Source organism: Diaphorina citri, unplaced genomic scaffold (assembly GCF_000475195.1).
Source record: "Diaphorina citri unplaced genomic scaffold, Diaci psyllid genome assembly version 1.1 scaffold2487, whole genome shotgun sequence".
Taxonomy (NCBI): Eukaryota; Metazoa; Arthropoda; class Insecta; order Hemiptera; family Psyllidae; genus Diaphorina; species Diaphorina citri.
Window position 1 is genome coordinate 21,013 of NW_007379908.1, and position 24,553 is coordinate 45,565.

The window sequence follows — 24,553 nt, forward strand, 5'->3', positions numbered from 1 at the left end:
TTCACGCAGCCCTTTTTCTCATGAAAAGAGGACAAAAACAGATCTACCTAAATAACTGATAAAAGAGTTGAGTTTTTTGAAATGAAGGGAAGTTACTAGAAATTCACAAAGTTACAAAGTCCCCCATCAAAAGTGTTTAGGTAACTCTATAGTTCAGATTCAGAATCTACAAATTCCACACCATGTTATAAGAGGTCTACATTACAATCTCTAAAGCTCTACACTAGACACTAGATAACTGATAAGACCTATCTGTGCGATCTGCACAAAAACAACACCAATGTACTCCGACAACCAAACCAGACAGGCCTCAAGGCAGACATAGTAGATATTCTCATTCACATTACCAACCAAGTTACCGGACTAGATAAGAGTGGTAATCTGCATAAGGAAATGCAACTTGGGATATTTAGCCTGGTGATTAGGAGACCATGTGATGACAAGAGAGGTGTTGTAAATTTGCCGCCGGCATATGGCGGCACTCGACTACTGGAGTTGCCCTTTACGACTCAATATACATACCTATGTATTAGGCTATTAGATACTGGTGAGTCCTAATCCCCTAATAAATACTTTGGTTTCTTGTAGCGAGGTTGTTTGTTGGTAATTAGGTGATTACAAAAGATGCTTTTATCCAACATCCAACCTACCTTTTAGTAAGTTGGTTCATAACCTGATTGACTTGTGCATGCATAGTTGAGTTTGCTTAAAAGAATTTGTTGTTGGGGCCGATCTTTAACAAACTGTATTTACCTAGGAACAGAAATGTAGTTAATTAGGTATGCATAGTAATATATTTAGGTACACTCGGAAAAAAGCTCTTATAACTGGACCTTGTTTAGACTGCAAGAGGGGGCTTGTCGGTCCTATGCAGGGCATAGGACAAGGCATATTCTATTCTATTTTTACCTCGTAGGACAAATTGTCCACATTCGCTAATCTTGCCGTTTAATCCCAATGGGTTAAGTTAAGCAAAGTCACACTGTATGTGCGGCCGGAGACGTAAGTCTCGCGTCATTTCTATTTATAAACTTGCCCAATCGTCTAATGTCCTAATCAATGACCAACACAAATACCTCCAATACAGGGGTTCCTAAACTTTCTCAAGCCACGGACCACTTTGGAATTTCCCACGGACCACTCAGCACCCCTCCCTCCAGACTTTTCCCTTGTTTAAGGGGAAAAATAGACTTTTTCCCTCTGAATAGAGAATTGACATGAACAGATTCCTGAAATAAGATAACACATGTAAAACATAAACTTTGAAAACGGGATACCATGTCAAGTACTAATTAATACTAAAATAAGAAGAGAATAAGTCTTCACTTGACTAAATAAACGAATTTATTGATGGAAAAGAGTCAACATGTTTCAACATCTCATGATGCCATCCTCAGGACTAAATTGAAAAATTGCAATGAAAGAAAAATATAAACAAACCAATATAAACACATGACATTACATACCACATATGATTAGGGTGGGTACATACGGTTCAAGAGAAAAAGGGGGGGGTACACACTAGCAAATATAAGTAACATTTTTTTTTTCAGATTTTTTTTAAATAAGTTTGACCATTTTGCTGTCACTGTATCCAGTACTGTGCTTGGAGTTCGGGGTGCACTCAACCTCGTGAGGACAATCAAGTACCTTTTTTAATCGATTAGCAACTAGTGACAGCATTACTAATGTAAAAAGATTGATGATGAATGAGAATTAATAGTAGATAAAGAATGCACTTAGCAATGCTGTGGTACCCACAAAAGTGAAAAGCTCTCTGCTTTACCACAAAAATAAATTCATGATTTTATTTGATTTTTTTTTTTTCTCAACAAAATACTCTTTCATTTAGACAGAATATGTGAGAACATAAAAATTCCTTTTTCCCCTCGTTTTCAAAAGACAAGAATATAAGTTTTTTTATGGGATTAATAATTGATTTGATTACTCACGTGCTTGCTGTTATATTGAGCGGTATGGGGATGGTCTTATTCAACACCACACACACCGGCACTGGTCTCTTCATCAGGTCCCCCTCTCCCCTCTCACGCTCCACCCCTGATTCTAAAACATTTCTCCTCTCTCGCTTAAGCACTGAATTATCCTCCCCACTTCCCCTTTCGCGCTTTGGCACTGACTCTCTCTTTTCTCTTTCCCCATTTCCCCCGGGATGGTCTTGTTCAATACCACACACACCGGCACTGGTCTCTTCATCAGGTCCCCCTCTCCCCTCCCACGCTCCGCCCCTGATTCTACAACATTTCTTCTCTCTCGCTTAAGCACTGAATTATCCTCCCCACTTCCCCTTTCGCGCTTTGGCACTGACTCTCTCTTTTCTCTTTCCCCATTTCCCCCCTCGCGCTTCGTGTCTGCTTCTTTAATTCTCCTCTGTCGCCACGAAAAAGGCTCGTCTCCCTCTACCCTATCGTGGTTCGACACTGACTTGCTCTGTTCTTTCTCCCCACTTCTCCTCTCACGCTTCGCGACTGTTTCAGCTTCTCCTAATTCATTTCCCCTATTGCGCTTTGGGTCTAATTCTAAAATTCGCCTCTGTAGCATCGCCACTGACTGTTCTTCCCCGTTTCCCCTTTCACCCTTCGCGACTGAATCGTCATTTCCCCTATCGCGCTTTGTGACTGAATCGTCATTTCCCCTATCGCGCTTCGCGTCTGACTCGAAACTTCCCCTCTCTCGCCTCGACACTGTTTCACCCTCCCCTCTCTCCCCTTGGTCCCTATTAGGATTCGAGACTGATTCACTCTTTCCCCTCTCTCGATTTTCGTCTGTCTCATTTCCCCTATCGCGCTTTTCCACTGGATCTCTCATATCTTCAACTACGGGAGGTTCTATGTTTGTGTACTGTTTTTCCATCTTTGGATTTTGTTCCATTGTCCCATTTCCTCTTTCGAGCTTCGAGACTGATTCTAATTCTATACTTCCACTTACTCCATTTTCGTCCAATGTCCCATTTCCCAGCTCGAGCTTCGCGACTGATTCTATACTTCCATGTTCTCGATTTTCGTCTAATGTTTCATTTCCCCTATCGCGCGTTTCCACTAATTCTATCTTTATTCCTTGTTCTATATTTCCGATTTCTCGATTTTCTTCTATTGTCCCGTTTCCCAGCTCGAGCTTCGAGACTGATTCACTGTTTCCCCTCTCTCGATTTTCGTCTAATGTTCCATTTCCCCTATCGCGCTTTTCCACTGGCTCTACCTTTGTTTCTTCATATTCTACTGGTTTTGCTGCGTCTATATTTCCCCTTTCTCGATTTTCTTGTATTGTCCCATTTAGTATTTTGTACTTCGCGTCTGATTGTACATTTTCTCTCTCTTGATTTTCTTCCAATGTCCCATTTCCCAGCTCGAGTTTAGCGACTGATTCACCCTCTCCTCTTTCCCCATTTTCAATCTCACTCTTCGCGTCTGATTCTATTATACTTCCCCTGGCTCCATTTTCTTCTAATGTCCCATTTCCCAGCTCGAGTTCACCATTTCCCCTCTCGCGATTTTCCACTGGCTCTTCAACTGTTACTTCAGAAGTTTCCAGCTTTGCGTCCTCTGTGTTCCCCCTCGCTCGATACTCGTCCAATTCTCCATTTCCCCTATCGCGCTGTAAGTCAATCTCTTCCTCCCTATTGGTCGATTCTGAACTCCCTCTTTTCTCTTGCACTAAGTCCAGCCCCTTTCCCCTATCGCGCTTTAAGTCAATCTCTTCCCTCTCTCTGTTGGTCGACTCTGATTTCAATTCTCCATTTCCCCTCTCACGCTTTTCGTCTATCTCTCCCTTCTCTCTATTCGCTGTTTCCAAGTTTTCCTCCCCTCTTTTTTCTCGGTTCAAGGGATCAAGCCCGTTTCCCCTCTCACCCTTCGGGTCTGATTGACCATTACCCCTATCTCGCTTTAAGTCAACCTCTCCCCGCTCCTCAATGGTCGATTCTTCTCTATTGGTCGATTCTGAATTTCCCGCCCCTCTTTTTTCTCGCTTCAACAGTTCCACCCCATTCCCCCTCTCGCGCTTCGGGTCCATATCTCCATTTCCCCTCAAGTCAATCTCTTCCTTTCTATTGGCTGTTTCCAAGATTTCCACTCCTCTTTTCTCTCGATTCAACGTATCCACCCCATTCCCCCTCTCGCGCTTCGGGTCTAGTACTTTGGAATACTTGTGTAGTTGAGACTCGGGTAGGCGGGGGAGGGCAGTCGCGTAGGGTAACGATTCTGTTCCAGAAAGGTTTTTGTTGTACTCCCCGAATTGCTGAACCCGATTGCGTGATTCAGGGAGTGACGTCCAAAATGGAGAGTTGTTTACAAATAAAATTATCACAAACCATTTTGATTTTTTTTCTTTATCTACAAAAAAAAACTTGTTGGCGAATGGCGATACCTACTTCACATCTTCAAAATTTTCAAGTTTAAGTTTAAAAAAGTATTTAAATCTAAATAAAAAAGGATTTATTGAGATTGAGAGAGAGATAGAAGACTTCTGTAATCTGTAAGTATACTACTTTATCATGTACCTACCTATAACATACTTTTAGTGAGACCTTATAACATATACCTATAACATATTTCATGGTAATTTCTTTAAAAGTGCAGTGAGACAAGCAAATGATTTGTGTGGTGCTAAATCTAATAATTTCACTGTTCATATTTCCCAGGTTGTCTTTCAAAGTTGTGTTTCCAAAATACCTTGTTATCAGTCATCCATAGTATTCAATTTTGGTAAAATCAGGGTTAGTAGTGTTCATCTGCATGTTTCAGTACAGGTACAAAAAAAATCAAGGTAATTGTACGCAACAAGCCCCAATGAACCTATAACCTAACCTACCTAAACCTAAACCTATTCTACCATGGAAACAAGAGTTTAGGTACAAGATATGGATGACAAAGTGTGATGCAGTATGTGTTTTTTTTTTCCAGAAATGGCTCGACAAATACAAAAGCAAAAAAAATTAGTGCTCCTAGAGAAAATTCTGGAGAAAAAACAAATTCTCTCCAGAAATGGCTCGACAAATACAAAAGCAAAAAAAATTAGTGCTCCTAGAGAAAATTCTGGAGAAAAAACAAATTCTCTTTGCCCCCTTCTCAGACAGCATCACACATGAGATGAAGGATGCTGCTTGGCAAGAGGTGCTGCTTGTGGCTCAGAGCCAAACACTAGTTAACGAGGGGAGAGATTGGACCTTTGTGAGGGACAAAATTTGGTCCAAGCTAAAGTCCAAAGCTTTGGTAAGTTATTGAAAGTTATTGTACCTAGTTTATAAATTTAATTAGTCGTAGATAACTACCAAAGTCAAGTAGGGGAACCTGGGGCACCATGTGCGGTGGGGCACCATGTGCTTTTCAATTTTGAGAATTACTGGTAACACTAGAATAGTACGTTTGGCAACATTGGATACCTTTCTCACTAATGTAAACATACCCCTGCCGCGAAAATTCAAATCTCAGGCATTCAAAAGTTATTTTACATTTTGTGATTTGTACCCTCAGAAGTAAAAAAAATGATGTCCCGAAATTTTGTCATATCTATGAAACCATGTGACATATCAAGTTCTACTCAATTTCAAAATCAAATTTGAACGCCTGTGAAGACTACCAGCTGCAGGTAAGTTTAAAAAGTTTAATCTTAATATGTTAAATTTTAATTTTTTATTTCCAAAACGTGTTGGGGCACGATGTGCATTTCTGTGTGGGGCACATTGTGCATTTGTGTAGTGAAATTATAGGTTGGGGCACCATATGCATTTTTTTAGTTCCATATTATTCATTTCAATATAAAAGTAAATAATCTGTTTTTATCTATTGAATGTTGCAGAAATGGTTCGAAACTACCAGAAGAAAACTACAAAAGGTCAATATAATACAGATTCCATGAAACAGGCGGTTCAGTATGTGAGAGACGGCGGAAAATGTGCTGAGGCGGCAAGAAGGTTTGGAGTGAACAGAGAAACTGTGAGATCAATAAAAGGGGCCTATTTAATGTTCCTCTTGCTAGCATTTACACATACAAAGTGTAATACCCCCACCTTAATCAACTACCTACTTGTTTTTAACATAATACCTACTATACTATACCTACAGTTGTTCTTTTTGCGTTATTTTTTGTCTTTTCACCTTATCTTCTAAAAATAAAAGAAAACTTTGGAAAATTTACCAACATTTATATATTACCTACTTATTTTCTCTTCGTAATAAGGGATTTATATCTTGCACATTGTACCCCACCCACCTGCACATCGTGCCCCAGGGGTGGGGTACGATGTGCAAATTGACTTTTTTCAATTGGACTGAAATGACACATTTAGCTTAATTTAATAAAATTAATAAAAATACCTAGAAGCAAAACAACAAAATTTGTGATCAAGAGAAACCAATTTGAAAGAATTTGCTTCAGTCATTCCCGAGATATAAGGTGTCAAACTTTTCACGCACATGGTGCCCCAGGTTCCCCTACTCACTACCTACTTGTAGAAGGAAATGTATTATGATGTTAGGTACTCTTGTATTTTTCATTCCATAAAGCAGCTTTAAAATACTTACCCACTATAATTCGCGTTTAAACTTTTGTAGCGTGCTCTGAATTAGGTGTCCCCCCCCCCCCCTAAATCTGCTAGTGAAACTGTATTTACCTTCTGTACATACTTGTCTCAAGTTATAAAACTTAAAAGACTTTTGATACCTTTTCATCCAAACTACTACGTTTTAGTTCCCATCAAATCCCAGCAGGGGCATTAATTTATCATTGTGGTTTGAATGTTTTGGGGCCCAATGTGCCTTGTGAGGACAATGAGAAACTGTGAATTGGCAGAAATGTATCAGGATTGTAGGAAAGATAAAAATTTCTACATAATAACTTGTGTATATCTCAAGATTGAGAGTGAGTTGGCCAAAGTGGGAGCAATCCTGCTTAGGTCTATAATGTTCATTAAAAAATATCAAGATTGAGAGGACAATTTTTTTTTTTTTACAATACTGCCATGAGGTTTAACCTTGATAGTTGAAAGTTGCAATGTACAAGAGTTAATTTTTAGGGTGAAATCTATTCAGCAGTTTTCTACAAAATAGGTCATACCAAATTTTAGTTGTGGTCAGTAGAATACTATTCAGCCATAAGTTGAGTTACTAGCCCACTCTTTTTTTAGCTGTGTATGTATGTAAGGAAAATGGGTTCTACTGTTAATTTTTAAGTATTAATTTGTATTTCATCTTTAATTTTCCAGGAGAAGAGAGACAATGCTAGAAAATCAGGATCTGCTGGAGGGTACTCAGTTGTCTTGGATGAGGTGGACACAAAGGTGTTGGAAATAATCAGCGCTGATTCACCCACAGTCCAAGGGATTGGACTGGTGGAGTCGTATGGTACACCCATTCCATTCCTTCAGCCACCAAGCCCTGCTTCAATCAGCTCTCCTGACCCCTCCAATGTCACTCCTCTCCCCTCCAGTACCACTCACCCGGCAGAAAAGAAAAGGAGAGCGTCCACTCTCTTTTCTCATTCAACTTCAGCCACTTCACCCACACTGGAAGAGTTGAGAAGAAAGTGGCTGGAGTTGGAAATCCGCAAGTCTGAAAAGTGGTTGGAGCTAGCCGAGTACAAAGCAAAGAAATTGAAGATAGAATGTCATATCCTTAGCCAACAAGTGGCAGCAATGGAACCTCAACAAGCTGATGAAAGAAATGTTGAAGAAGTTATAGTTGTACAATTTGATGAGTAAATTGAAAAATCTGGTGTGAACATCACCCGACTTTCCTTATCCTATTGAATGGTGCTTATTTGGGTGTTCTGTAAATAAATAATTGATTTGATTACTTACGTGCTTGCCGTTATATTGAGCGGTATAGGGATGGTCTTATTCAATACCACACACACCGGCACTGGTCTCTTCATCAGGTCCCCCTCTCCCCTCTCACGCTCCGCCCCTGATTCTACAACATTTCTCCTCTCTCGCTTAAGCACTGAATTATCCTCCCCGCTTCCCCTTTCGCGCTTTGGCACTGACTCTCTCTTTTCCCCATTTCCTGCCTCGCGCTTCGTGTCTGCTTCTTTAATTCTCCTCTGTCGCCACGAAAAAGGCTCGTCTCCCTCTACCCTATCGTTGTTCGACACTGACTTGCTCTGTTCTTTCTCCCCACTTCTCCTCTCACGCTTCGCGACTGTTTCGGCTTCTCCTAATTCATTTCCCCTATTGCGCTTTGGGTCTAATTCTAAAATTCGCCTTTGTAGCATCGCCACTGACTGTTCTTCCCCGTTTCCCCTTTCATCCTTCGCGACTGAATCGTCATTTCCCCTATCGCGCTTTGTGACTGAATCGTCATTTCCCCTATCGCGCTTCGCGTCTGACTCGAAACTTCCCCTCTCTCGCCTCGACACTGTTTCACCCTCCCCTCTCTCCCCTTGGTCCCTATTAGGATTCGAGACTGATTCACTCTTTCCCCTCTCTCGATTTTCGTCTGTCTCATTTGTGGAAAGCCAGCGCAGCGACCATCCCGCCATGGGTGCTGACACTTCTCCAAGCGAACTGGGCTGGCAAAGAACATTTGGATTAACCCATTTTTACCTTGGTTGTTCAATTTGGCTCCCACCAGAACTCCGCTGGTCGGAAACTGCACAATAGAAGTACCCGACATGTACTGCAAAGTTCTGTCGTTCATGGTAATCGAACCCTCGTATACCCGGTCCCCGAGACGAATACCGTGAACCGCCAGGACGTGGAAAGCCAGCGCAGCGACCATCCCGCCATGGGTGCATTTGGATTAACCCCTTTCTTACCTTGGTTGTTCAATTTGGCTCCCACCAGAACTCCGCTGGTCGGAAACTGCACAATAGAAGTTCCCGACATGTACTGCAAAGTTCTGTCGTTCATGGTAATCGAACCCTCGTATACCCGGTCCCCGAGACGAATACCGTGAACCGCCAGGAGCTCGTTGAGGGCGGGAATGTTCGAACCCCCGGTCTCCGGCAACCACCACTGTCTGCAACAACCGCGAGAATTTAGTATAAGAATTATTAACATGTTCTCAACCTGGCTTACAAGGGCCCGATTCATTAAGCCCAAAATTTAACTGGTAAAAATCTTTTAGATGTTAAACATGTTTGCCAAATTTATCAAAATTGAACCCATTGAACCCAAAAACCAAAAAATTAAATTTCCAAACATCCATTATCACCCCCAAGAGGCCATCAGAATTTGAATAGGCCATAGGTCCGGCCCTGGTTGTCGGAATGGTCTAATACCAAAGTACCACGTTCTTTAAGGCCTTTAATATGGTGTATCAAAAGTAGGGGTTTCCATTTAAGATTTTGCAGTTGGCCCCCCTGGAGCCGACTCTAACTGTGGCTGAAATTTGGCAACTACTTCAAAAAGTGGCATTAGCCGTTCAAATATATTCAGGGGTTCCAAGACTTTTGGAACACTCTGAATATTAGTTTCACTTGGAAAAATAGATTTTACCTAGTATTTTTTTATAATAAATATTATTCTACTGTGTATTTTAATTACAGTATTATTTGACATTGTATTTTGATTACAAAAATATTTTTTTTAAATAATATTTTACCTTGTATTTTCGTCATAAAACTTGATCTTTCTCATAACATCCGTATTGTACCAGTCAGCGAGTACTATTAGGGCCAGACCATCTTGTTCTACATCTCGTCTGAGTTTGTCTATCTCTTCACGGTGGTATTCTTCCTCTGGATCTACCAATAGGAGAACGCCATAGTGACGTGCATCGAAACAGGTGAATGGCGTGCCGAGTACCTCGATGTAGTAGCCAATGTTGCGGAGATGCTGGTAGAGATCCTGTGAGAAGAAATTCATCTACTATCCCATTAAGAGGATACCAAGAGGTGCCATCAAGGCCAGAGAGCTAGCTTGGGGCCCCCGAACTGAAGGGGTCTAATGAGGGGTTTGATAGGTCTGCTATCCCAAGGCCTTGATGTAACCTAGAAGTACCCTCACTGGTATATTTCAACCTCCCCAGTTTCTCCAAAATTCACCTGTAGCACCTCTAAAGAGTCCGCACACTCAGGTTTATTCCTGAGAAAATCTGTGAGTTCATCTACTATCCCATTAAGAGTATACCAAGAGGTGCCATCAAGGCCAGAGAGCTAGCTCAGGGCCCCTAAATTGTAGGGGTCAGTTGAGGGATATTCAGGTACATAATTATGTCGTTGTACCCTGGAGTTTGTCTATCTCTTCACGGTGGTATTCTTCCTCTGGATCCACCAACAGGAGAACGCCATAGTGACGCGCATCGAAACAGGTGAATGGCGTGCCGAGTACCTCGATGTAGTAGCCAATGTTGCGGAGATGCTGGTAGAGATCCTGTGAGAAGAAATGTACAAAAATGCCTGTAATTTTCCATAGCGAAAGGCGAAAAGAAAATGAAAAAAGAAGTCAAAAAGTATCTTATGATTAACAATGAATTTTAATATAAATCATAAGAAGAAATTCCTACAATAGAAAGAAAAAAGAAGAATTACCTATAATAGCAATTAATGTTCCCGAAAAGTACTACCTACATGTACTTAGTGGAAGAACCATTTGGAATTCGGAAAGGGGAACCCATTTTTAGGGGATCTTGATTTTTAGGCATTAATGTTGAACAAGCTTGATGGGAACATTACTTGGAAAAAAAAAATCTGTTGTGACGCAGTGGGAATAGGGTGGAAAATCTTGAATAATATACATACACATTAGTAATTTGGTACAAGTTTGAGCTCCATCCGACAACAAAGGCCAAAGTTATGGCCTATTTTTTTTCTTTTTTTTTAATTTTTTCCATGTTCTCCCAAAAATTGGTGGAGCACCAAAAATGGGAAAATAATTTTAGTATTAGTATTATTAGTGCTTTACTTTATTCATATTTTAACAGTAGGTACAATATTACATTATTATAATTTTGATCGCCAGCCTAGTTAGCTTAGTTGGTAGTGCGTCTGCCTTGTAAGCGCTAGGCCGCGGGTTCGATTCCCGCCCGGGGCGGATTGCGGCGTGAACGACCTGGTATTCCAGAGTTAAAGCGCCTCAAAGGAAAAAAAAAGAAGAAATGTAAAAAATGCCCGTAATTTTCCAAAGCGAATGGCTTTTCTGTGGACACATCAGAAGGATGAATCAAGAAAGAATGCCAAGCCAGCCTAGTTAGCTTAGTTGGTAGTGCGTCTGCCTTGTAAGCGCTAGGCCGCGGGTTCGATTCCCGCCCGGGGCGGATTTTATCCTGATGGGATAATGTTCGTTCTCGGAAACGGCTGGCTTTCTCCTATCCTGTCTTCCTTCTCTCTTAGATTTTCGGGACGATAAGACCATAGCAGTTACAGTTCCCTCTATCAAACCTCTTATTCTTCGATTTCGGGACGATAAGACCATAGCAGTTACAGTTCCCTCTGTCAAACCTCAACATGAAAAGATTGTTGTAAAAAGAAAGTAATCAATAAATCTATAATCTATTTCTGTGGACACATCAGAAGGATGAATCAAGAAAGAATGCCAAATAAATACTTCGAAATGGAAATACAGGAAACCAGGAAAAGAGGAAGACCGAGAATAAAAAATACTGGAAAGAGAAACCAGGACCCTAGTCTCATAGAAAACAACCAAACTTTCAGAGATCGATCATGGTGGAGGGGTTTTGTAAATGATCGACCTGCCAGAAACAGAACGACTTGGGCGCGTTTCGCACTGAGGTAACACGTCGCAAGTAGCAAGTCGCAAGATGCTACTGCTTACGTCCTGAATCTTGTTCAAAGAAACATGAACTTTCACATTGGAGTAACAACTAACAACATGTGACAATAAAAATGAACTGCGTAGGTATCAAAAAACAAAAAATATTTTTTTCCCACAAACAATCACAAGTAGCAACTAACAAAACTCCAGACTGTTGGTGTTGAAGTAACACTGTTACTTGTATGATAAAAGAACCCTCGAAAAGAATTTCCAAAGAAACAATGAACCTCAACAGGGGCGATATGAGACGTATTGTCGGGATGCTGACGGGACATTGCTATCTGAGGAAACACCTAAACACCATCGGAGTATACCATAGTCTTTGAAGATGCATGCTACGTAGCATCTTGCGACTTGCTACTTGCGACGTGTTACCTCAGTGTGAAAGCCGCCTTAGGATATGTTTGTAGTATGTATGTAATAGCTTCCTAAGGTCTGTCTGATCTTGAAAAACTAAAATTGGCTGCTACAAAAGTCTTTGAACCAATCAGAAGGCGCCTTTCGTTACTCGTACTGTGTGATACAAATAAAACCGGTTTTTTTCTGAAGATAAATAAAGTTGTTTGTAAAGGAAGATACGATCATGTAGTACAGATTTGGTAATCCTTTACTCGGAGGCATTCTTTTTTACTTTCCTTATCCTATAGGAAGGAAAGTAATGTAATCGGGTCAAATTTTCGATGGTCAGTTTTTAGTGTCAAAACAGGTTTTGAGGTCCCTAGAGCCTAAATCCAAAGTTTCAGCCATTGGTCCGTGTGTGTGTTTGTCTGTCTGTAAACAAATAACAAAATATCTCCAGAACGGTAAGAGCTAGAGACTTGAAATTTTGTATCTATCTTTCAAATGTGACAAGGATGCGACACGAAACTTTTGGTTAAGACCGGTGCAACGCTTGGCGGCATTTTACCGCCTGCTTTTTGGCGGTTTTCGGTGTAATTTAACAATATCTCGGGAACGGTATAAGCTAGAGACTTGAAATTTGGTATGTAGTTCACAAATGTGACAAGGATGCAACACAAAACGTTTGGTTGAGATGGTTGCTGCGCTTGGCGGTATTTTGACCGCTTTTGGAGAGATTTCGACCGTTTTTTGGCGGTTTTCAGCTATAGCGACAAAACGGTTAGAGATATTGTAAAAGTTAGGGTAAAAGAACACTCAAATAAGCATCATTCAATAAGATAAGGAAAGTCGTGTGATGTTCACACCAGATTTTTTTTTTCTTTTTTTTTTAGATCAGACAAGGGGTAGTGACCTAAAAGACCCCAAAACACAATGTGACATTGCCGAAAAATTAATAACTTTTTCTTTTCTTTTTGTAAACCTGCAGTAAAAAGCTCACCTTGAAGTTGGTATGTACATGATCACCGTTCCAATCCAAGGGATCATTCTTCATCTTCAAATTATCCCGTGGGAAATAACCTTGCGGATATCTCAAGTTATGATATTGATCCCACAGGATTCTCTTACTGAAACAAAATAGAATAGAACAATAGTAAAAACATCTACCTAATTTAAATGACTAACTTTATTTGCGGTGAAGCTTAGATTTCTCGCGCTACTGCCGGAAGGGACTTTTGATCTACATTTTACAAAGATTTTGGCAGAATACTCCAGCTCTGAGGAACGTGAACTCTTTTAAGTTTTTTTTTTCTTTTTCTTTTTTAAAACTTTGATCAAAAAAGAAAAAAAAAAAAATATTGCGAAAATTTTTCTTGGAATTTTTCCAATGTTTTTTTCTCCCCTCTTCCTTCTTCTTCTTCTTCTTCTTCTTCTTCTCCTCCTCCTCCTCCTCCTCCTCCTCCTTCTTCTTCTTCCTCTTCTTCTCTTTGCTTTTTTTTTTAAGGGAATTTCCCCCAGATTTTTTTTTCTTCTTCCTAAGAGGACTGTCCATAACATTATTTCTCCCCAAAAGCAGGACTGTTCAACTTACTGTCTCGGCGGCGTGGGTATAATATTCGCCTTCACCGCCAATTTGACCGTGGACCGCCTCACCCCCTCCTCTCCCTCCAGGGGCGGCGATTCTACTGTGACCTCGATATGGCCTTGAACTGTCCCTTGCCAGGCAGCAGCGGCGGCCGAGACGGAAATGTGTACCGCCAAATAGCCGGACCAAGGCCATAGGATATCGGAGTAGGTCATGGATATCTGAAGAATAGAACAGAATAAAGTAATGTAGATTAATAGAATATGAATAGAATATGCATAGTAGATTAATAGGATAGAATAGAATAGAAATGTGTACCGCCAAATAGCCGGACCAAGGCCATAGGATGTCTGAATAAGTCATGGATATCTAGAGGGGAGAGAGACTTACAAATAAAAGAAGGAATTAATTTAGAAAAGCACTCTGGCGGACCTTTTACAGTTATTTTTTCGGAGTTTTCACCTCAGATTTGGATTTTTCCCAACTTTTTACATAGGAATCGCCCATTTATTTATAATTTTTACCCATTTGCAACTGCTCCATTTAGCGCCCTAGAATTGAAACTATAAAAAAAGTCTCCGACTCACCTCCAGAAACTCCCCATTATGCGGCAAGTATGGATACCATTTGGGCCGCTCCAGGATTTTACCCACCACGCCCATGCCGTTCAATATAGTCACATTAACTATGATGGGTATAGCTCCGTGATATAGAGGTTGTGTACAGTAAGGCCACATATACTGACACTCTGTTAGGTCCAAGTAACTGAAATATAAGAGAATAACCAGCAAATCACCAAAAAAACTGTGGAAAAGCAGAACAGTTTTTGTATGCTAAGTTTGAAGTTTGTTATACAAAAAGTTTAAAGGTTCTTTTAATGAGAATTATTAGAGCAAAATATTATAACCGAAATATATTAGAGAATAACACCAAATCATCAATTACATATTTGTAGAAGTTTGTCATACGAAGTTTAAGGGTTTATTTATAAAAAGTTCGCAGGTTTTTTTTTTTTTTTTTTTTTTTAATACGTATAGGTATGCAGTTTGTAGACTCCGTAGGAAATTTACATTGACGGTTTCAATTTTCGAACCCTGTAAAGCCGTGAATAATTCGTAATTGTCATGGCGGTGAACATGAACATGGAACTCAAATGTGCACGGCATTATTTCATCACGGAGAAATACCACGTAAACCACATTGTTGGTCTTTGCCAAGAGGTCGATTTGTTTGCCGGCATTCGCGTTCCAACTACCCGGCCGTCTAGAAGTTCGCGGAGTTTTGACGAAGTAAATTTTACATCCTACTTTCGCGGCCTAAAAGATTTTCTTTTTAGAACTTTAGGATAATCTATACTTTCCGTGATTTCCCCTACCAACTTTCTATACTTTCCGTGATTTTCCCTACCAACAAAAAGTGAAGTAGTATTAATTTTTCATGTAACCTAATTTTTCATATAAGCTTTAGGATAAATTCGCGTTAACAATTGATTTTATGTTTTTTAGTAGGTATAAAAGAATAAAGTGTAGTGATTTTTTTCTCCTATTTCGCGAATTGAAGTGTAACTGAAAAAATATTGACAATTTATAACTAGTTTATACAGTAAATTTATAACTTATCTCCTTTATACAAATTATATCTACCTAGAATCTAACCTTTCCGTGATTTTTTTCCCGGAAAATTCGCACCAGTCAAACTCGCATCTTCTAGATCGCCGGGACCTTAGAAACTTTGTAGACAAGGGCAAACTTATACCTAATAATAATAATAATAGTGCTTATAATAATAAGACTGAAAAGTCCCTTTACTCCAGCAGTAGGCTACTACTATTATTGTGGTCAAATCCTCAAATTTTAGTGAGGATAAAATTCCATACCTCGGCTGGAATTGAACCCACGCCCTCCTGTTTACCAGGCGAGCGCCTTGACCACTACACTACCGAGGCAGGTTGTAGGATAACAAAATGAAAATCGAAAACGACGAAGAAATTGAAAAGTTCCTCATAGTTGATGAAAAATCGCTGGAGAAAGAGAAATTCTCACTGGACAAAAAAATCAGGCGAACTAGAACAGATGTTAAGGTAATACCGGACATCATCCTACGCAAAGATTTAAAAGAAGTTATTCTCTATGAAAACTCATTTTTTTCCTAGGGACCCCAAAAAAAACACAACCCCGACCCAAAGTTGTGACTTTAGTTAGAAATTAATAGGTCATCCCTAAAGGGGATTTTGCTACTACTTTGAAAATGCACTCCCGGATGCATAGGTTATTTCAAAAATCCATTTATTACCTCTACTTACTGACTTCCTTACTTTCCGTTGCCTATCTGGTAGGTACGAAGTACATACCTATCTCACGGTGTTGAAAGTGTACATTAGGATTGAATGGGTATGAAAATGTTCATCATCTACCTACAGATTGGTTATTCTTACCTGTGCTCGTACCTACATAAATATGAGAGCTATACCGTAATTGCACAAAATTTGCGTTATTATTTCATGTGGTTATTAGGTATACACTTCAATTTCATGTGGTTTCAATTGTAGACCTACCTACTCTTCAATTTAGTTAATCGTTATTTCTTTTTTTTTCTGATTTCAGATCAAGTATCCCAAATCGGTGTTCTTCATCATCACAAACGAGTTCTGTGAACGGTTTTGCTACTATGGCATGAAAAGTAAGTACCTACCCCCGATTTTCTTCCTCAGAATAGAATATACCTCCTTTAAATTATCATAATATAAGGGTGGGGGATAACTTTAATCGAGCACATTTTTTTTTTTTAATCAATTTTTTTGGAAAAAATATGTAACTAGGTACCCATCGCCACTATTCTTCTCCTGCTTTGCTGGCTTATGCCAATGGGTATAGTGAAATTTCCCTGTTTGGTATAAAGTTCGCCCCGAGTAGAAATCAAACCCGCGACCTAGCGCATACAAGGCAGGTGCGCTCTGTCCAATTTTACGTCAGAACTCAGAACTTAAACAGACCTTTTCATTCCGCAGGCCACTGACAAGCAAGTAACGCTGCGAGTCTACAACACCTTGGACTGTGGATTCACGTTCAACTCGCCCGCACAGAATGGGACTCTAGAACCGATGGGTCTGGTGATGTTTGATACGGGGCCTTGCTTCATGGAGGCCGGGTTAATGTGGCCGGCGGGCCGATGTTTAAGGCCGGACGCTAGGAGGGCCACCACGCCGGCAACCACGGGGGATGCGACTGAAGTACCGGATAGGGTGCGGCAACCTGAGGATGAATGGAATAGAATAGATATTAAATATTATTTAACACAATAATGAACAAGCGGGGTCCGTCCCTCCGGGAATTTTTTAGCCCGTAGTGATTGGCTTTATGGTTTTCTGTACAACATTTGCACCACCATTTTTAGTGAAAGAGAAGTTCCAGGCTAAAGCGGTCAGAGTGGCAGGACAGGTGAGTTCTAGAAGGCCTGACTTATCTGATTTTGCATTCAGTTCGTCAGATTCTTTCTAAAACTTTAGATCGTCAAACGGTATGCCTGATTTTCAGAAAACTTGAAAGGAATCTTCTTCTATCTTCTTTTTCTCAGTGAATTTTGAGCCTCATTGTATCTTTGGCGGTTTCATTGAAGCCCTTTTTTGAGCTCAATCACCCACTAGCTCTAAATTTCTTTGACAACTTCGAAAAGTTTATGGAATGTTAAACTCTTTCAACGCTGCGCTGGAGAATCGGATGATAAAGTGTGTCCAAACACCGGCCGCCCGTCAATCGACGAAGTGAATCTATGTTGTCGAGGCAGTGTGGACAGTTCACTTGTGTCGACTATGTGTGGACACACCTTTAGGTTCAGGTGTTGTTCCTATACGTTTTATTTTGTGTTCCAGGGCACTGCCTACTATTTGAGCAACAATACCGAGGGGTTTGGACAACTAACCAGGATGGGGGACTTCGATAACATTACAACCCCTGACAAGGAACCCACCAAAATCAGATTCCTGTACAATCCAGAACTACAGGGGAAAAATGTTTCCCTAGAGTCTAGTTTGGGTTACCAACAAACCGTGGTGTTCCCGGTGGATCGATTGTATACGGACTACATTACTGGATATCCCACGGGAATGTAAGTTTACCATTAGCGGCTGCAATGTAGCGACTCCGGGCTGCTGACTTGTAGTAGCCACGGAATGTGACAATGAATTCTGAAGAAAGTAAAAATTGGAAACAAAAGTATTAACAAAAAACATGTTGATTTTTTCCTTTATAAGAAAAAAAAAAATCTATTTCAAGCAGGATCTCAGGAATACAAAATAAGCAATTTTCAAGCCGTTCTTTCTATCCTTTGTGTTATGGCTAGTAATTCGGAATTTTGCAGGCATGATAAGCAAATATAGTAACTTATGTAACTTAAGTAACAACATAACATATGGTCCAAATTTCATGACACTATATTGCAAATCAATGGAGTTATGATAGGGGTAATATGTGTTGAAATGTTTTGTGTAATATAATAGACAATATTGTACTGAGGTCAGAACTAGGTCTGGTGCACTGCAATGCACCTAGATTTTCACTTATTTTTTCACTATGTACTCGTTTTATTATATTTTAACGGGGGTTTTAGTGAAGGAGATTTTACTCTCCTTTCGGGGACAAGCTAACCACCTCTTTCCTTTAATTAAACTCACCTAACCTCATTGGGGATTTTTTCACTATGTACTCGTTTTATTATATTTTAACGGGGGTTTTAGTGAAGGAGATTTTACTCTCCTTTCGGGGACAAGCTAACCATCTCTTTCCTTTAATTAAACTCACCTAACCTCATTGGGCCCGGCAAAAGGCATCAGAGCGCAATCTGCCCAGATGCCCATCCGGATGTTAACCACGCGCAGTTTTGCGTCTCTGGGTAGTTCGGAATAATAAGAAGACTCTTGTGGAATGGCTAACATTTTATTTTTCCATTTCTAGATACAAGTTTACCTTTGGCTCGGTTGCCCTGGCTCAAGATGTAGCACTGAAACGGGGTGGTGTCTACGTTCTCAATATTCATTGTTCATCATCTCAACAATGCGTAAGTTAATAAGTTTAGACAGCTTAACTCCGCACACAAACTCCGAGGCTTAGGTGTAGGGAAGGTTGAGGGCGGCCCAGGCCCCCTCGATTGAAACGGGGTGGTGTCTACGTTCTCAATATTCATTGTTCATCATCTCAACAATGCGTAAGTTAATAAGTTTAGACAGCTTAACTCCGTACACAAACTCCGAGGCTTAGGTGTAGGGGAAAACAGCCCTAAGGTTGAGGGCGGCCCAGGCCCCCTCGACCCTCCCCCTAAATATCGCCCTGAGCTAGAATAAAAGGACTTGCTGGGGTAAAAGGACTTTTCAGGTCCTATTCGAGCAGTTTAAATAACCACCATTATTTTAATTCCCACAGGAGTCCAAAGTACTTGAAGTGGCACCCGGCTTGGTTCACATGTTGTGGCTATTACCTCAGTACATCATAAGTTGCAACGACACATAGTGTGTGTCTAATTGGTGCAGAGCCAATCATTGTTCTCAATCATGGTTTTGAACGAGTGTGTCATGGAGATGCAAAAATGGAGATCTGAAATTGAGAAAATACAAGTATATTGAAAAATCATCCGGAAAGAGGGCTTCTGTTGGAATCTACAGACCCAATGAGGCTTGAATAAGAGAGCTCTTAGTAACTATTCAGAAGCTACAACAATGAAAAAGAAAGCCCCTTTTTGTGTTTAACTTAACCCTATAATAACACTGCTCAAATTGTGAAAGCTCCTTTTTGCGTTTATCTATAGATAACAACACTTACCACTGCTCATTTGTGACATCTCCTTTTAGTAGTAATTTTCCATTGACATGACTTCTGAGCAAGTACTGAACTATTTTATTCATTAAAACAAATGAGGTATTTGTGTTAAGGGGTGTTAGTATTGTGTCAAGATAATAAATAAGAAGTAATTTGTCCTGGTTTTGAATGAGCTGAGTTTGCAACCTGTAGGTACCTACTACTAGCACAGAGCTGAAAAATCTTGAACTCTGCTGGGAATTGAACCCAGGATCTCTAGAATGTAAGACTAATGTGATACACACTTGGCCACAGTGGTTGCTGAATGACCCTTCTTTTTATATCTAAATGACCTTTTGAAAGGCTTTGTTAAGATTTCCAGGTATTAGATATTTTAAAAACGTTCATGAAAAATACTCACCAATTCAAACGTGCCAAATATCACAAAAACCTTCTAATTTCCTCCATTTCCTTTGAAAAAGTCACAAAAAAACCACTGAAAACGACCTTTGAAACTAGCAACTTTCGTTCAAATTTGAATCCATTTTAAATTTTCAAAATTTCCCGGGTTCGCAGTGTTTACAAATTCGTTTCGATGAATCGAAACGTTCGACGATTTGATTGGTCCATTTCTTATCACCGTTGTCATGGCAACAAGGGGAAAGAAAATAAACAAAAGGGCGCGGTAAATTTTGAAGTCGTGAAAATTGAACTTTTTGCAGTTTTTCGACTTTTGTTTGCAATTTTTCAGTTTTTTTTATTGAAGTTTGGTGAAAAAATGAGTTCCAGGCATAAAAAAAGGTTGGTTTTATTTTCTCCATGGTTCAAATTTATTTTTATAATTACCTATCACTCTCTGAAGTCTAAATAAACTGAAATTCTTTTATATCAAAACTAAAATTTTCCAATCCTGTTTTCTATTCCAGTTAAAGCTGCCACAGAGATCTACATGCATCATTCGAAACCCCATTGTGGCATTTAATGATATCAGATTTTGAAACAAAAATCAACTCCAGTTGATTCAAAATGATTTCCTCCCCATTTCAAATCAAAAAGAGACGGTCTTTTGTTCACAAGTCTGGAAAGGGTCACAAAAGAAATCCGGTGAAATTGAACGGTTCAGCCAAGGACTTCGGAGAGAATCAAGATGATCCATTACATGGTGGAGTAGATCAGGACATCGGTAGAGATAAGAGTAACACTCCAAGCTTGAAGTTGTGTAAGAAATGGCTCATTGGAGAGCTGAAAAGGGTAGGGTATAAAAAGAAAAGTATGTGTCTGAAAAAGCTTCTTTAAAAAGAACAAATACACTTACAACAAAAGCATTTACAAGAGAAACTGCAAGGAAACAAACAAGGACATCTACAAAAGCAAATACTAGTAAAATCATACCCGACGCAACTGCCAGCACACTCACAACAGCAACAACAAGGTTATCAATCAAAACAACAACCATACCAAAAAGAACAGCAATCACTCTTACAAAAGCAACCAGAAAAACTAAAACATAATCAAGTCCAAGAACAGCAACCGCAACGCCAACAACACATACCAAAAGACAATCAACATCTGGAAGGAAATCAAAAACAAATTCAGCAACCATTACAAGGAAAACAACTGCAAGGAAAAGTCACTGGATTCAAAACACTTGATCAAATACAGGTGAAACTAAGAAAAGATCATGAACAACTAGAAGGAAATGATCCAAAACAACAAGGATATACGAAAAGACAAGAAGAAATGGAAACGAAACAACATGGGTATTTGAAAAGACAAGAAGAGTTAAAAGACCATCAACAAGTTCAACAAAATGTAAAACACATAGAAGAAAAGCGATTTTATTTTCAACAAACAAAAGAAAAAGAACTGCCAAAGGATCACCAAGGTAGACAGTATCAAGAAATGGAAACAAAGCAACATGGATTTCTAAAAAGGCAAGACGAATTGAAAGAACATCTTCCAAACCAACAAAATGCTAAAGGAATAGGAGAAAAAAGATTTTATTTTCAACCAAAAGTTGGAGAAACATTTAAAGAAGACGAACAAAAAAGGCAGCAGGAACAACAACAAGAACGACATCAACAACAACCTTTAAAATCAAAAGATTCTCAACAAAGTATGCAAGATAAGATAGGCATGTGAATAGTTGATCCCATGGGATTTTTCACGCCGAATCTAATGGTGAAACTTTTAGAACTGTCCGACTTACAGTTGAGAAGTTTGATAGAAAGTCGTGTGATGTTCACACCAGATTTTTTCACTTGATTTAGACTTGAACCACCAACCTTCCGACCCGAAGTCCACAGCTGTGGAACTTCTGGCATTGCAAGTCTTTTACCGGCATACACTCAATCTTTGTACTCGTCTTTCGTCATATAGCTCAGTCCCCAAATGGGAGAATTCCCTCAAAGTAACTCACCCCACAATGGTGTTGTCGGGAAATGATCTTCTGCAGATGCTTATCATTCTCCCCCACGGTGTCTGCAAACTTGGCCGTCCCTTCTCGCATCAACAGTTCAGCTTTCTCCTGCTCCTGCCCTCCTTCAATTTCGGGACGATAAGACCTCAGTAGTTACAGTTCCCTTTATCAAACGTCTTTGCAAAAAAAAGTGGACTTTTTTCAGAGAACCATTACACTAGTTTATTTGGCAAACAGGAGGGCGCGGGTTCGATCCCAGCCGAGACATGGAAATTTATCCTCATTAATATGATAATTTGATCACGTTTTGTTCCAATTTGACCACATAATAGGGGTCTTGCCAGTCCTTTTTAGGCAGCGCTATTGTGTACCTTATGAACTGATAATTTTTTCTTCTAGCAGGTCTTGATTCACACAATCCTTCCACCTTTTCTTCGGTCTCCCTCGCCATTTTCTCCCCCTCACTTCCATTCTCTCAACTCTTTTCCCTCTGTAGCTCTCATTTCTTCTTTCAACATGACCATACCTTTAGTCCTATTTGATCCCATTTATATGACTTTTTGCCCCGGGCGGAAATCGAACCCGCGGCCTAGCGCTTACAAGGCAGACGCACTACCAACTAAGCTAACTAGGCTGGCTTTTCAGAGCGAAGTTCGTGTATAAAAAATTAAAAATCCATCCGAATACCAACCACGCACGATGATTCCCCTTCGATCTATTTTACAACTTACCATATCTGAAGGTCTCCGAGTCATTTTTTGAATAATGTAGGAAAATTTGTTACTTAGGCAAATTATTATCAATGATTTATTATTCAAATTTGGTCTGTACGAATTGTAATTCTAGATTCTAGACATTGTTTGTAGTGTTTTGTGTCATTTATACGAGGAAAGCATGCTTAAGAAAGTTACCGAGAACTTATTCAATTGAAATTTAAACAACACCATGTAAAAAGGATGGAGTACTAATTTGCTGATGCTACTAGCTCCTCTCATCTATAAGTATACTGAGGAGTGAAAAAAGAAGTACGAAAACTTCACGTTTTAAACTGTACCTAAAAGTAAGAAAAAATTACGTAGTAAAACTACATCGTTTGAACTTCTACTGTCAACTGTCCGAAAAGTCTAAAGTAGATGTTTGATAGTAATTAAACTTGTATAAACTTTGTCAAAAATGGTACCACTCTGAGTACCTAGCATAGGCTCGAGTGTCTATCGAATCTACATTCAGTTCGTTTCCAACATATTAACAGAGCGGTCAATAGCTTTCACTCTAAGATTAATTTTATCATTTGTGCTGCATCATATAAGTACCTTTGATTTTGGCCTTCAGCCTTTGTTATTAGTGAGTGAATAGTGTGCTTTAAGAACTCAAATTTGCAATCATTTTAATTGTATTTACTATTTAACCAAATTTCAATCAAACATATTGAACTAAAACTACCTAATTTTACACCAATTTCAACCATTTAAAATCTATAAATAACCAGTAGAAAAAAGGCTTTCCTTTTCCTTTCTCCCTCCTTCTACCTCTATATTTTCAAATCTGAGGGCTATTCCATAAAGTTCTACATACCAGCTACGAAAGTTCCATGGCCCAGTTTATCTTCTAGTGTGTTCTCATTCGTCCAGTCAGTTCTCTCAGCTACATTATTGAAGCCTGTATGACCGCTCGATAATCCCGTGTCAAATACTGCTACCTTTACTCCTGAACCACGGATACCTAATGGGAGAAACAAAGAACTTTAGTAAAAGGTTTTTCCAATTTACAAGAGATTTATAAAACAATTTTCAGCAAGGAATATTAAATAAAATGTAAAATAAAACAAATAAATAAAACACGCTGGAGGTCCCGGGTCCGATTCCCTTCGGGATCAAAGTTTATTCGGCTCTTTGGTGTTCGGAGTGCACTCAGCCTCGTGAAGACAATTGAGTAGCTACTTCAATCGAGTAGCAATCAGGGGCGACCTTACCAGTGTAAAAAGATTATTGAAATATGGGGATTGATTGCAAAGAGGGTACTTAGTGATGCTATGATACCACTTGTGAAAAGACTCTGCTTTAACACAAATAAAATAAAGTTACGATTTGATTGATTTTGATTAAATTCAAGATATTATTCTCACTTGACTAATCATTAATTTCTACTGGTCTTGCTACCTCCCTACAAGTACTTCCTTGTTTAAAGTTTTCAATATTTTATGTAAGCCTTTTCTTACCTTGGACTCAGGCTGGCTTGCGGCGTATAACTGTTTTTGAAGCTTGAAAGTTTTTTTTTTTTTTTTAATGCAAAGTTTGAAGTTTTTTTAATGGAACGTTTTAATTAAAATATTAATATTTTTCGTGTAAAAGTTGAAGTTTTTTATGTAAGCCTTTTCTTACCTTGGACTCAGGCTGGCTTGCGGCGTATAACTGTTCAGTATCTGATAGGCCCTCAGCAGATCTATTTTGCCAGACCCCTGCTCAAACATATTGACTCCAGGTAGCCTGCGGGCACTGGCCATAAGGCCTTGCTTCATGGAGGCCGGGTTAATGTGGCCGGCGGGCCGATGTTTAAGGCCGGACGCTAGGAGGGCCACCACGCCGGCAACCACCGGGGAAGCGACGGAAGTACCGGATAGAGTGCGGCAACCTGAGGATGAATGGAATAGAATAGATATTACATATTATTTAACACAATATAGTCAGCTCCCATGC

At 39.7% G+C, this 24,553-nt stretch overlaps 4 protein-coding genes and 1 long non-coding RNA gene across 5 annotated transcripts; 3 read left to right on the plus strand and 2 right to left on the minus strand.

Moving 5' to 3' along the window:
• Window positions 1-749: 749 nt before the first annotated feature.
• On the minus strand, window positions 750-8,455 carry LOC103519022. Its single transcript, XM_008484101.1, has 3 exons — window positions 7,814-8,455; window positions 1,218-1,229; window positions 750-753 (listed from the first exon to the last, which is right to left on the minus strand). The coding sequence occupies exons 1-3, from the start codon at window positions 8,224-8,226 to the stop codon at window positions 750-752; spliced, it is 429 nt and encodes a 142-aa protein (XP_008482323.1). The 5' UTR covers window positions 8,227-8,455.
• LOC108253659 lies at window positions 1,964-3,693 on the plus strand. Its single transcript, XM_017448026.2, has 2 exons — window positions 1,964-1,978; window positions 2,167-3,693. Exon 2 carries the CDS (start codon window positions 2,171-2,173, stop codon window positions 3,335-3,337), a length of 1,167 nt encoding a protein of 388 aa, XP_017303515.1. The 5' UTR covers window positions 1,964-1,978; window positions 2,167-2,170; the 3' UTR covers window positions 3,338-3,693.
• LOC113471474 lies at window positions 5,005-7,780 on the plus strand. The gene is made up of 2 exons (XM_026830650.1): window positions 5,005-5,228; window positions 7,220-7,780. Exons 1-2 carry the CDS (start codon window positions 5,106-5,108, stop codon window positions 7,712-7,714), a joined length of 618 nt encoding a protein of 205 aa, XP_026686451.1. The 5' UTR covers window positions 5,005-5,105; the 3' UTR covers window positions 7,715-7,780.
• On the plus strand, window positions 5,381-6,148 carry LOC113471475. The gene is made up of 2 exons (XR_003394161.1): window positions 5,381-5,604; window positions 5,815-6,148. It is a non-coding gene; the product is annotated as an uncharacterized LOC113471475 (long non-coding RNA).
• Window positions 8,456-8,647: 192 nt separating the features above from the next.
• LOC103519023 (membrane-bound transcription factor site-1 protease-like) lies at window positions 8,648-24,501 on the minus strand (the record flags this gene model as incomplete). The annotated part of the gene is made up of 6 exons (XM_026830653.1): window positions 8,648-8,972; window positions 9,558-9,802; window positions 13,068-13,194; window positions 13,659-13,873; window positions 14,240-14,417; window positions 24,239-24,501. Coding segments are annotated over 6 exons (1,353 nt in total), but the record flags the coding sequence as incomplete, so codon positions are not given.
• Window positions 24,502-24,553: the final 52 nt, after the last annotated feature.